At 37.9% G+C, this 13,952-nt stretch overlaps 1 protein-coding gene across 3 annotated transcripts in view; it reads right to left on the minus strand.

Annotated features, from left to right (window-relative positions):
• Nucleotides 1–943: 943 nt before the first annotated feature.
• Nucleotides 944–13,952, minus strand: part of LOC118798236 (E3 ubiquitin-protein ligase Midline-1-like) — a 70,981-nt gene continuing 57,972 nt past the window's right edge. For all 3 annotated transcript variants that reach the window (XM_036557631.1, XM_036557630.1, XM_036557632.1), the window contains exons 4-10: nt 10,682–10,789; nt 9,903–10,051; nt 8,628–8,755; nt 6,239–6,382; nt 3,736–3,897; nt 2,864–3,071; nt 944–2,715 (exon numbers count right to left, since the gene is read on the minus strand). In XM_036557631.1, the coding sequence (XP_036413524.1) occupies nt 2,367–2,715; nt 2,864–3,071; nt 3,736–3,897; nt 6,239–6,382; nt 8,628–8,755; nt 9,903–10,051; nt 10,682–10,789 (1,248 nt within the window). In that variant the 3' untranslated portion in view covers nt 944–2,366. The remainder of the gene's footprint in view (nt 2,716–2,863; nt 3,072–3,735; nt 3,898–6,238; nt 6,383–8,627; nt 8,756–9,902; nt 10,052–10,681; nt 10,790–13,952) is intronic.

Genomic DNA, 13,952 nt, shown 5'->3' on the forward strand with positions numbered 1-13,952 from the left:
TATTACATTTTAATCTGTGTTAGATTGTGCCCTGCACTCCCATAATGATCTATTTAAAAATGTTGCATTCATTTGTCGTTATTCCCTTTATACATAGAATTGTAAGTACAAGAATGACCTTAAGGAATGGCTGTGGTTTAATTGCCTTGTGCAGTATGATGAGATCACCCAAAATCGTTGTAGACACTTTCTTTGGATGCTCTTTTTTGAGACATCGTTGCTTCTAAATCATTTTCAGTTATTAAATTGGGTTCTTCCATTCGCTCTGCTGACAGCTGTCCAGTTTCTCTTACTGGGAGCTGAACCCAGGTTGACTGGGTGGAAAGCAGGAATCCTGAATGATAGACAGTACAGGACGTACTGAGTTTTAAGAAGTAAGATCCTAGAGGGTTGTCTTTCTGTGAGAACTGGTGGGCAAGTAATATAAATTTAATGGTGTTCTGGTTTGAAAGTGTTCAAAAACATTGAAAGAAGTACATTTTCAGTACAGCCACATTTGATCTACAGTTGTATGCAAAAGTATGAATACTCTCAGTCAAATTGCTTGTTTTGGTGATTTTCTCAATGAAAAGAAGTTAACATGTACAGGAAACAAACTTCGAAATGGCATTTCCTGCAAGTCTTAGAGTGCAGTTTCTATGTATTTGCTAAGTTTAACACATTGGAAAAAATAAGTATAAAATGTGCTATAACTTTTTTCACAGAATACATTTTGTGCTGTAGTTTTTTTTTCCCCCCACGATATGTTAAACTCAGGAAATAACAATAATTGCATATGAAATTGTGCAGAAATGTTCTCTATGGAGGTATTTAATTTATTTTCACTTAGAAAAATAACGTCATTTAACCATGGGGGCCCAAATCTTTGCATACGACTATGTTTTAAGACTTTAATGTAAAGTAGCTAACTATGTACTTATGTAAGTCAGAAATGAAAGCATGATACCAACAAGTGACCCATACCTTTAATCAGTCTTTCACAAATGCTACAAAAATTGCACAGTGATACAAGCTTTCAAAACAACTCCTTGCAAAAGTGTCCACAGGATCAAAACAGGGTATGTCAACAACGTTTTACCCTCAGGAAAGAGGGGCAGACAGTTTATATACAAAGAGATAAGAGCTGACCCTTTGCCACATAGATTATAGCATCTTCGAAAATGCTTAGACTTCATCTTAAACTTAAACAAAATATTCATTTTTTGTCTTTTAGAACTTCACATAAACAACTATTGGAGCAACATAAATAATATACATCGTTAAGCAAGCATTTCAGTTTGAAGGCAAGAACGCTGTCATGATACAGAGTGAAGGTGTGAACAGATCTGCTTGTACAGTCCGTGTGATGGTCATTAGCTCTCTGGGATCAAGTCCATCCAGAGGTCTCAACCATTGTGTTATCTGTGCAGCAAGATACATACACCGTGACATGAATTGTAGTTTTGAATTTATAAGCTATGTTAGGTCAGTAAATGATCTGAACTACACTGGCACCACTGCTATTAAAAAAAAAAAAAACAACTTTCCCCAACAAAATCCAGTTCATATTCATACGGTACATTGTCAGTTCATCTTATATCTTGAAAATCAACAGACCTTTTTCACCTCGACGTTTATCTAGATGTTTATCTGTCTAGAAATCCAGATATCCAAAATGTGGATTTTACAGACGTGTATTATTGTAACATTAGAATAGTCAGAAACATAAAGTACATGTATATGGAAAAACAAATGTGTGTCATCATGGACCAAAACAAAAACAAAAAGACACACTAATATTACGTAAAAAAAAAGTAACACATGACATGATCAATGTATTACATCAGTCCTGCTGTATTAAAGCAAGATTCTATTTTACAAAGTGAGAATGGCTCATTTCTATCCAGTTTATATTCGCATGTCTTATAGATGTTTTGCCTCTTAATGCAATGAAGCAACTGACGTGCTTAAGCATGTTTAATGGGATTGCACAAGGTAGCCTAGTTACAGAATTGCATCAAATTGTGAGACTGACTTCAACTGTGATGGCCACCCTTTTCATAAATAAACTAGACATTATTGTGCAAAAGTTCTCAAATATCTCTATCAAATGATTTCACTTTTATCTTCTTAAATACTTCACTGTTTTCTGTACAGTAAGAGCAGAAGTAAACACTTTTTTCCTTTCAGGGGATATCAGACTCCCTCCTGTCTGTTCACAGAGAATTTCTGTCAGTGTTTTCTTTGAAACTCTGAGTAAAAGGAGGGGAGTACTAAGTGGCCAATGATGGTCCGAGGTGCATAGGGTGACTTGGGATAGCTTAACATAGTCCGAGCTGGTGAAAGCAATTGTAAGCAGCTCAAGATGTCCACTTTTGATTGCCATGTCAGTCAAGGGGCTCCACGCCCTCCAGATGGTCTGGAATGGGGAGGCCAGTTAGAACTGTGAGACACTTGTTCCATACGTTAAAGACTGGACAAACTGGCTGGGTGAAGGAAACATGGAAGGTGTGAAGGTGCTGAGAGCCCACGGCATCGTAGAAAGCCAGCGAACCGGCATCATAGTCCAAGAGCACTCCAACGCGTCTCAGATGGGGAGAGGGCTCAATGGCCATCTCCTTGCTGTTGTGGCGAACCACCCAGGAGTTGTTGCACCGGCAGAGCACCCACGAGGAACAGTTTTTCCCAATCCATTCATGTTTGGGTGCGGACTTGTAGGCTATTCCCACTGCGTACCTGAGAAGAAAAAGTTGTTAGTTTCTTTGTGATGATTTCTGTCTACAACAGCGCTAGTGACACAAAAGTTTTTCTGCAAAACTGCTTGTTATGTAATTATTTTCTAATGACAATTTAGAATACAATATTGACGTCTTGTAAGCCTCACCAAGTGCTCCCTCCAATAAGAGCCTCCCAATAGTGGCGGCCGCTGTCAATGTAGACGTTTCCAGTGACCCCGTAGCTGCTCTGGCTGCTGAAACGCTCCTGACCATGGCTCTTCTTAGAGGATGTCTCGTCACGCTCTACCGTCAGATTGTCATGCGACACTTTTAGCTTCCTATGAGCAGACTTAGGATCAAGCTTAAATGGCTGACCTGGGGAATCAAGAAGACAACAAATAACACATTTAGAGAGGAAGATACTTGCTTTTTTTATTTTTGCCACTGATAACATCGATGAAGAAAGATAAATGAGTAATGTTCACTTAAAAGTGCTGTTAATAGTGAAAACTAAAGATGCACCAGTATGAACGCTGATGCCAATATCTGATATTTTTGATGTATATATCTGAGGATGCCAACGCCAATGCAGAAGTAGAAGATTTAGAAATTGGGACTTCATCTAGCTGGACCAGCATTAGCATATGGAGAAATATAACATTTACTTCTAAGAGTAACAACTGCAGTAAATCTAACATAGCATCATAAATCAGCATCTGCTTTTGGAGTACACTAAATACACCATCAAATATCAGTTTCAAATATCTGTCAGATCTAAACATCTGTCAAATGCTGCAGATTTTTAAGCAGTTATCTGCCAATTAAAAAATCACCATGCATCCATAGTGAAAACTGTATGCACATGTATTGTTCTTCTGAAATCTCTTATAAAAATACATGCTTTTGAAATATTGGATCACTTATGAGTGAATCAGCTAGTAAGCTAGAATGAATATCTTGAACTTATTCATGTATGAAACAGGATTATACTACCTTTGAAGCTAAGCCCAGCCCAAAAAGACATGATACATGGTCTTACTGTTGGTCTTCAATGTTCCAGGCTCACTGCTGCGACTTCCTGCCTGATTGATGGCCTTTACAATGAAGATGTACTTTGTACCGCTCTGTAGGCCATGAACCGTGTAGTGGTTTTGCTTGATGTTAGGGACGATCATCCAGCTATCAGCAGAGTTACAGAGACCTGGACAAGCAAGTAAGGTAAGTTTTGCTGTTTATATTATGCCACCTGAAACAGTCAAAGCCCTCTTATTCATGCTAGTTTGTCTAGACATAGAATTGACTGAGAACTGTGTACTGAGAACTGGTGTGCATGTGTTAAAGTGAGTGAGACAAGTCTTTGGAATGCACATAGGACTCATTGTGGCTATTTCCTTAAGCTGTGGCTTACATGGTTGTTATCATTGGCTAGTCTCGCAGGGGCAGGTGTGATCACTCAATGAGAATACACATCTGAGGGCAACTTGTTAACCTTTTGGAACTGGATTGCAGTGAAATGTGCTGTAAACAGGGGTACACCCCCTCTAAAAAACAGCCAGAAATTCTCTAGTCTGTGTTCTTTTAAAGCTGGGACTACAGTCGATAACTACGTAGCAAAAGGCTGTCGTTGGCTAACAGAGCTGCTTTTCTCTTGCATAAAGTGCTGTTCACTTTTATCACATGTAATGTGTTCTCCGCACATTCAACACACATCTACATGCTTCATTTAAGTATGCGGGACTTTTCAGCCATACTAACTGTACTTTATTCATGGTTGAACGACAGACTTGCTCTGCAGACAATGTTGATGAGCTCACCATCACCCCCTATTTTGAGCTCTGTCTGGGAAAGCTATTTGAATAACTGGTATTTTGCACATTTTTTTGAAAGCATGCCCCTGTATGCATCAGTTTTTATCAGACGGTGAACAAAGTTTTGTTTGAGTCACCAGTAGCACATAGTAACAGCACATCTAAAGTAAATAAGAGAATCTCCCTGCATGTGGTAATAATGTCTGTTTTAATCATCCAGTGCAGTCGAAGTGCTTTTCCTACTGCCCTGGATTTGCTGGCTAGCATGATCTTTTGCGGTGTATGATGTCTTACCTCGTCCTTTATTTATAACTTCAACTGATAATCATATAGAAAATGTGCATTTCAAGTTTACATTGATTAAATATGATGTTAATAAATGCAAATGTAGCCTTGCTGCAAAATGACCTTTTCTATAGTTCTAAATACTGCATCAACCAGGTAAGTGTGTCATAGACTTGTATTTAGTTTTTAATTAGCCTCCTTCTCATTTTAATAACTCTTGAGGGTGTAATGAATAGGGATAATGCACTGACACTGTGCTGCTCCAGTGACTTCTGTTGATGATATTCCAGCATGAATGCGTAGTGCAGCACTTACTGCAGGCCACATTTCTACATCACTGCCTCCATCTCGCCTTCAGCACTGAGCATGCACACACGTCTGTTCTGCTATTGTACTCTCTGTGTTCAGCACTGCAAAACTGTACTGTAAAGATGCCTCCTGTAATACAGTGCTACCATTCAGCACATGTTTATAGACACGTGTGCATGTTGAAGCGGTCTTAAGCATGTGCTCATAAGGGCAAAATCTAAAGTAAAAATTATGTAATTGTTAGAAATTGTGGTTAGTCAAATATGCAAATATTTGAACTTATAATGGTATTTTTTGACTTCATTGGGTATGCAAATTGTAGTTTAGTAAAAAATGAAACAAATTGTTTTATCTTGCAATTTTTTTTTTCCTCCCCAATTTAGTCGTAGCCAATTCCACCCGCTAGTTAGGACTCCCCCAATCACACACGATACTATCAACGCTAGGAGGGTGAAGGCTAACACAGGCTTCCTCCAAGACCTGTGAAACCAGCCACTGCATCTTTTCGAGCTGCCACTCACGCAACGTCATTGGACAGCTGAACGAGCTCGGAGGAAAGCGCCAACCCCCAGATCTGTTACGTCAGCTAACAGACGCCTGCGCTGACTAGCATCGTGCTGAGTGAGTGATGGGGGGGAGAAGAGCAGCCATCCCACCCACCCAGAGAGAGCGAGGCCAACTGTGCTCTCTCGGACTCCCGGCTACGGATGGCTGTAGCATCACCAGAGATCGAACTCGCGATCTCCTGATGACAGGGCCGACGCTTAGACGGTTGGGCCACTCGGGAGCCCTGTCTTGCAATTTTAAAGTACATTGTTGACAGTGTGCGACGTAGAACCAAAGACTATCGAATCACAAGCAGCTGATGTGTCTCGTGTTAAGTGGAAAGATGAAATCTAAATTCAGCTATATATACAAATGTTTAAAACAAAAAGATAATAAATTCTTACAGTAAGTGAATGTTCAAATAAATAAAAAAAATGTGTTTTGTTGAATGATGGGTAACTTTGGATTAGAGAGGCACTGCATGAGGTAGAATATACCACTTTGGAATTTGTCAGTATCTATTCTGAGGTACCTTCTTACACGGTGTAGAATATGTACTCTTTTGTTAAAACTGCCTTTTCATGCCATACTTACTGACAATATTGGACTGTCCAGTGAAGATAGCGTACTGAAGCTCATAGGAAACCACAGAGAACTCGTCATCAGATGTCCAGTGCACAGTTATGGTGTCATAGGAGGCGGTGCACAGCTCCTCTCGGATGCCAGGGGGACTGGGTGCTGGAATAGATGAGAACAATGCATAATGTTCAGTACAAAAGCAATGATTTGACAAAAAGGTTGTTACCTAGTGATTTATTACATTATTAAGTATTCTTTGTCATTTGAGGCTGAATTAGAAACATACTAGACTAGTGAAGTTAAGTAGTATTCACACTATTGCAGCAAAATGTTTTTATGTGCATCTTTTGGCTATTCACTTTTAATGGAGTTTTTTTTTTTTTGGGGGGGGGGCACGCTGTCACATGAAACCAGGTGGAGCTAGTACAGTATAGAGTATACGACTATAGGACTTTTGCTTTATGCTACAGTAAATAACTTCCTACCTAAAATACAAAACATAACCCTTACCTAGTACAGTAGAAGCTCATATCCAATATTATTACACAGGCAGCCAATGTTTTATGAAAATAGTAACACTACACAGTCACATCACTCCATAATCTGAAAAGTATATTCTTCATTCTTTCCAAGCATTGTAATTTTAACACTTAAGATATTTAAGCTCAGGCCAGTAGGAGGAGCAGTGCATGTTCTGCTTGACTGCAAACTCCACAAATGAGGACAAAAATTGGCTCATGAGCCCACAGAATACTTTTCTTCTGTTGGCTCACTATTGAAACACCTGGATGATTTACGTGCTTCAAATAAATAGTGTATATGAGAGCACTGAAGCTAATTCATCAACTGCACTTAAATTACAGCTTATTTTGCCATCATACAGTTTCCTGAATCAGACATGTAGTTGTTCGTACATCAGTTGGGACAGTCAAATCTGCACTCATGTCATACTTTGATGAATAAGGGCCTAAGTGTTGGCAGTAAATTCATTTTAGAGTTAGACAAATCAAACTAGGGCTGGGACAAAAAGCAGTTTTGAAAAAAATGATAAATAAATCAGGGCCATATTATTGTTAAAAGTATAGTTTTTTTCCGTTATTTAAAACCACAGGTATTCTGCAGTTACATGTTCACTATGTCTAGGACAGTTTCCATTTGCACCTCAGGGGGCAACAAAGCTACAAATCCTTTTCACAGAGGGCTTGTTTACAAACTGGGCATGCATTTTAGTGAAAAATGTAAATTAAATCTGGCCAGTATGATCCAGACATGAAATACATTTTAATGCAAAGTGTAAACAGGCTCAGTTTTACAGACAAACGAAAAACGTGTCAGTTTTTGAAAATGTGCACATTAACACTAATGCCGTCAGGGATCATTACTGCTCTTGTAGTTTGTTAGCTCGTTTTAATGCTCGGAGCTTCGAGCTAAAGCACAGCCTCAAACTCCACCATATAGAAACACAGCTCTGCTGTAGACCTTCAGCTCCTGTGAGTTGATGGAACTTCTTGTGCTGTGACTGATTTTTAGCAGAATGGGCTGTTATGCATCTTTATACATCTTTGAATTGCACTGGATGAAGAAACAGTGGTAACTTTGTTGCTGTTATTTGACAAATCCGTTTCTCCTTCCTCTGAGTCTAGTGTTCGGCTTGGTGTGAAAAGACTTTATGATGAACGAACAGTAAATTATAATTAAACATAGAAAATACTGTTTTGATAACAGGTTGGAGCACAAAACACTCATTCTAAATGAAAAGAAAAAAGAAACACGTTCTGCTTATGTTCTGCTGCTGCTAAAGACACCAACAGGTTTGGAACAGTTTGCCAAAGGTTGCAGCACTTTTGACAGAATCGACTAATGATCTATAATTGCTTCTCAATCTTCGCTTGCTCTCCTTTGACTGCCCATGGGCAGCGTGGTGAGTATTTTGTGAGGGGACTGGAACTGATTTGGCTTAAAAGCCCTGCTACTTTCCCCCCTTGTCGAGATCGCTCTTCAGCACAGCGCTGCACTGCACAGTGCAGAGATTTTAGAGTGCACAATGCTGACAGATTTGTCCTGACTGCCTTAGCGAGCTGTCCCACAAATTTAGCTCAGCACAAATAACTCAATATAACAGAAATGCCTAACAGAGAGTAAAAATTGGGAGCATCACAGGCTTATCGGATTGTAACGCAAATTATAAACGCATGATTTTGCATCTGAGTCACCAAATGTGTTAGGTAGTAATTATTTTCATGCACTGATGCATAACTTTCTAAGTGCTGCAAGATTTTTACATATCTTCCCAATACAAACACTTGGTGCAGTATGTTAGCAGCAGCCTTACATAAACAGCTTGTTTAAGACACATAATTAATATTATGTACTACATCATATGACATGAAGTATTTGCATTTACCTGTGAGGTAATCAAGACTTTCCAGCATTTTCTTCTCTCTGGTAAAGTCCAGTGCAAAGGTGTCAAAAGTGTCCGTCAGATTAATCTCAGGTATCAGGACTTGAGAGGATGCGGTCGCCATGGAAACTCTAAAACAGCAGTGGAAATAATGGGCCTGGTGTCATATATCTTTAATCGTTAGTTATGATTTATGAATGGCTGCCTTAAAATTTTTATTTTACTGAAATTTATTGAATAATAGGTTTTTATAGAATGTAAGGCAAATTGCTGTTCTGTTAACTTACTACTTGATATTCTCCATAATCAAAACTTTAAGGCAGGTTACGTACTTTTATATATGAAAACAGCAAATCTTTTGTACAGGGTTCTGACTACCATGAAACTGAAAGCACCACTTAAGGGCTGCCCACTATGTGGTCTTTATATTGGTCAAATAGTGCATCTTTTTGCTTTGAAACAGCAAGATATTTTAAATGTATTGCAAGGCAAATTGAAATCTGCGATGGCGTTTTAGGGCCACTGTTAGAAAAAAATAAAAAATAATACACTTTGAGAATAAAGAATATTTTCTAGAATAAAATCGTAATATTTAGAAACAAAAGTTTTAATACCTTGAGAATAAAGACACAATATTTCGAGAATAAAGTCATTATATTTTGAGAATAAAGTCTCTGCAAGAAACTGTGTTTATTGAGAATAAAGAACCAGATGAACTTGGAGGAAATTGTCTGTTTTGTTGAAGGAGAACTCGCAGGCAGTGTCGTCTACAAGGCTATCGGTGGTTACATCTCCATGCCATTCGAAGAGGGCATGTAGTTTCACAGGAGACAATAAGAATATTTCAAATGATCGATCCCGAAGTAGAACTCCAGAGCGCTCAGCATCTTCATCCTCACCAGTACAACAGCCGAGGCCCCAACGCATTACAGCAGACCTCCTACAAATAGCCCACTTTATTCTCAAAACATTGCGAGGTTATTCTTGTAACGTTACAACTTAATGCTTGAAATATTACAACTTTTTTATTTTTTTAAAAATTATTACTTTTTCTGAAATTTTATGATTTTCTTCTAATAATACGACTTTATTCCCAAAATATTACAACTTTATTCTCAAAGTCTCATTTTTATTTTTTCGTAACAGTGGCCCTAAAACACCATTGTAGAAATCAGGGTATGTAACAGTAAAGCAATATTGTCACAATCAGGTATTTTTGTCCATATTGTGCAGCGCTACTTGATGGTGTTGATTCTTTTTTTTTTTTGTTTTGCTCACCGTTCTGAGATGCTCTTGGCAGTCTGGAGGAAGCGGGCATGATCAGTCTCTTTGAGTGTCTGGTCTGCCTGAGTTATAAGAGCAGAGGAGCGCTCTATGCACTGCTTGCAGTTGGCGATTTGCTGTGCCAGTTTGCGCAATCGGACCGTCTAAAGACAACAAATTATATATTATAAACCAGTAATTACAATAAAATGCATACATTTATTGACAGACCTTTAAGTACAAAGTCAGTGACAAATTCTGTGGATTGGTGAACCGTTTATCCAGAAGAAATGTTAGTGTAACAACACCATATGTTAACACTAGAGTTCAGTTCTATAGGATGTGTTAAGATGTAAGAAAACTGTAATTTACATGTAGGTCAGAGAGATTTAGAGGGATTTAGGTCATGAAGCTAGTAGCCTTACTTTAATATGACCAGGCATATGGTAGGGGCATAAACACATACTCTTTAGAAATAAATCCTGACCTCTGTGCCTTGAGTTCTCATTTTCTTGTTTTTTTTTGTTTTTTTTTCTTTCTATTTGCCCTCACTTGCCAGCTTAGCCATCATATTGTAACTGTAACTGCTTATGATTAATTGAAATGGTGAAATAAATGATTTTAAGTGGATATTGAAGTAATTCTGTACATTCTAACTTCTGTTGGACATCCTGGGATAGGATTTTTTCCTCAAATGTTCTGGCTTTAAATGCCTGTCCACTAAGAAACGGTTTCTTTCAAACAGCAGATTTCTGTAAAGAATTTTCCATAGTGAAAACAGTTATTATCCTTACTTTGCCCTCTTTGATTTTAGCACCAATGATCTGTCTCCGCTCCTGAATTATATTGATCAATAGGTCGCACTCCTCCATGAGCTTTCCTTCCTGCCGTGATGCATTCATCTGAGAAAAGAAACATAGCACTGATGAGCACTGATGAGTATCATCTATGATCCTTACCAGACAAACGTACACACAGCATAAACCAGTTTTATGGTTTATGTGCATGATAAATTGCAAAAACTAGAGGCTGACTTATAACAATAAGATGGCAGTCGATAGACAGCCTGCAGATTTCTATTACTTTTTAATTGCTGTAATGTTGTTGGGATCTGAACACATGTTCTCCCAATTGTAGACTAAAACTGTGCACAGTGTCACTCAGGAATTAGTGAGTCACCACCTAATTACATCTATCACAGCAATGCAGTCTAAACTGGTAAATACAAGTAGAAAAATATATATATGAATGTGTGTGTATGTATATGTATGTATGTGTATATATATATATATATATATATATATATATATATATATATATATATATATTAATGGGGCCTCCTTGTCCAAATCTTTACCTTAAGTCACCATAAAAATTAATGCACCGTTCTGAAACTCATGTAGAAACACCTGAATCATGCCAAAACTACCATACATGACCAGCATTCTCATTCTCCAAGGCCTGCATGGTGTGTAAAAATGATGAGGCGCGATGTGAAAGAGGGGATTGTTTGAGGTTTGCGAGACCTTTGAGGTGTGTAATAGCTTCTCTCTTGAGCGATTTTAGCTTTTTTTGTGTGAAAGAGACTTATTCACTCACAGCTCTGGCCTTTCAACACCACTAATTAGGTCCCCTGACCTTTGAGTACTGCTCTCAATAGTCCTACTTCAGAGTGCTGTTTTTCTGAGTCATGCTCATTTCTTAGCATCTGTGTCCCGGAAACTCTCTAGCTGGTGCCTTGCTAATGAGCACAGAAGCCTTTAAATGACTCAGGTGGGGAGTAAAAAGACTTGTTAAGTAAATGCTGAATTCAGATTGGGAGCTGTATGTAACTACTATGTAACTACTGACTCCAGTTCTGTGAAGAGAAAGCCTACTGACTTACTGAAGAGAACGTCCAACATTAAGCTTCTCCCTACACCAGTGCTTCTCTAGTCCTGGGACTCATATCAAAGTATGCATAGAATATGTTCTACAGTACAAACCACTATGCATGTTCATCAAGGATGCATATGCACAACTGCACACACTGCTGATGATCCATTTTACACCTTGTAATGATGCTCTGCTTATGTATGGCCAGGTACATTTACATAAACTCCTCAAAATTGCTGTATAATGTGAACAGCTTCACTTTAAAAGGCCTCAGTAGCCTAATGCAGTGGTTCTCAAACTGGCCCAGATGCTCCATGTTTTCGCTGTTTTCTTAATGTAGTTTTCCATTTTTACATGTAAGAACTAAATTTATAATAATTAACATATCATAATTAAATTTTCACTACTAAGAATTAAATTTGAACATGTAATAATAATTAAATTATAATAATTCAGTAATACCCACCTTACTTTTGACAATTTAATTAAGTTTTAATTTAAATCTAAAGTAGTAAGTGTTTTTTTTGCCCTTGAAAATGTATCGAGAAAAGCCATGAATTCTTGCCAGTAATAACTGAATTTGTAGATGCTAAAGTATAATTCTGACTAAACTGAATTTGGACATCAGGATTCAAATTTCATTTCATATTTTTACGTTAACTTACTGATTTCTGATTCTGATTTCTAAAACACACTCCCAATGCAACCCACATGGCAAAAATTCAAGCAAAGCAAGGTCAGCCATTGTCTGCATCTTAAGTCATTTTTTAGTTGTGCTTTTAATGTAACATTTACCATATACCTAAATCTGCTGTGATCAGTGCCCCTTGTCAGCTCCTTATCTTTGAGCCCTGTAGTCAGCAATCATTCTGTTAATTATGCCAGCATGGTTGACGATGGGTGTTTGTGCATCTTATTATTGGTTAACCCACAATTACATCTAGAACTAGGGGTTTCTGCACATGCATCGTTAGGAGTAGTTCTAAATGAACGCTTGTTCTCAAGTGCAGGAATAAATAGATCTGTGCAGATAAAAGATTGATAAATAAGACCCCTGGTCCTGGAGTGCTGCTGCCCTTGAGTTATAACAAAAGACAAGTAACAGCTATATGTATTCAGAGTATAAATAAGAAATATCTTTTTTTAGTAAGGATGCACCAATCAATCATTTTTAAGGCTGACTGTTATTTCTTTACAGCCAAATTGGCCAATTAATAGCCTGTGTTTTAATCCAAAGCTCACACTGTGTGGGGTAAATGAACACATGAAGCACAGTAGCACATTTCCAGTACCTTTGGATTAGCCAAACTTGGAATATCAACAACATTATTTGCTCTTTAATGGGCTAAATTTGCATTTCAATTTTTTGCCTACATTTAAAGTAAGAGCTGGGTGGCTATTCAGCTCAATGATTTGTGCATAATTATGCTTTAAAGCAAGTGTAGCAGGAGAATTCAAATACAGCACGAGTGCACTTACCTGCTTCACGTTATTTACATCATAACAGTGCAACACAGGTCTATTAAAATAAACAATAAATTGGATGTTTTGAGCAAAAATCTGTCAATTCTGACCATGGCTGATTCTAGTTTTGCTCCCCTACTATTCAGTCTATGATGTTGTAAAAAGGCAATTAATCCTCATTATTTTACTCTTATTCAATGCTTTAAGCATGCAGTCTGCAAATATACAGTGAATCATCTGTGCAGATTTGTCACCTTTGAAATGCTTTGGACTAATTTGAAATAGACTAGTGATAATTGTACAGTAGTAGAGCTGGTTTAAACAAAGAGTCCAAGCTTTCATAATCCATTCATGTTGATCCCTGGCCATTTTATGCAGAGTAGCTAACAAATACACCATAAAGAGGCATTGCATAAAGAAAACTGCCAGCCAGTAACACAGAGGAACAGTGTGATTTCAAGTAGGTCTGACAAATGACAAGTGTATTCTAAAAACGTCACTCTTTGTGTTTTAATGGTGTGTGTTGCTGAGCTTCACAAGTCACTTTAGGGCAAGTCTGAATCACGTCTCGAGTCTTTAGTCATAAGCTTTAAATTTCAAATTATCATTAGCAATTAAGCTCCGCCTTAGTGATATGAGCGCTCTGCCTCACACACTGCACAGAATACAACTTTGTATTTGGTCTTAGTTGTGGTCTGCTGTCTGCGATGAACCTGACTGTGTGCT

Source organism: Colossoma macropomum, unplaced genomic scaffold, assembly GCF_904425465.1.
Source record: "Colossoma macropomum unplaced genomic scaffold, Colossoma_macropomum, whole genome shotgun sequence".
Taxonomy (NCBI): domain Eukaryota; kingdom Metazoa; phylum Chordata; class Actinopteri; order Characiformes; family Serrasalmidae; genus Colossoma; species Colossoma macropomum.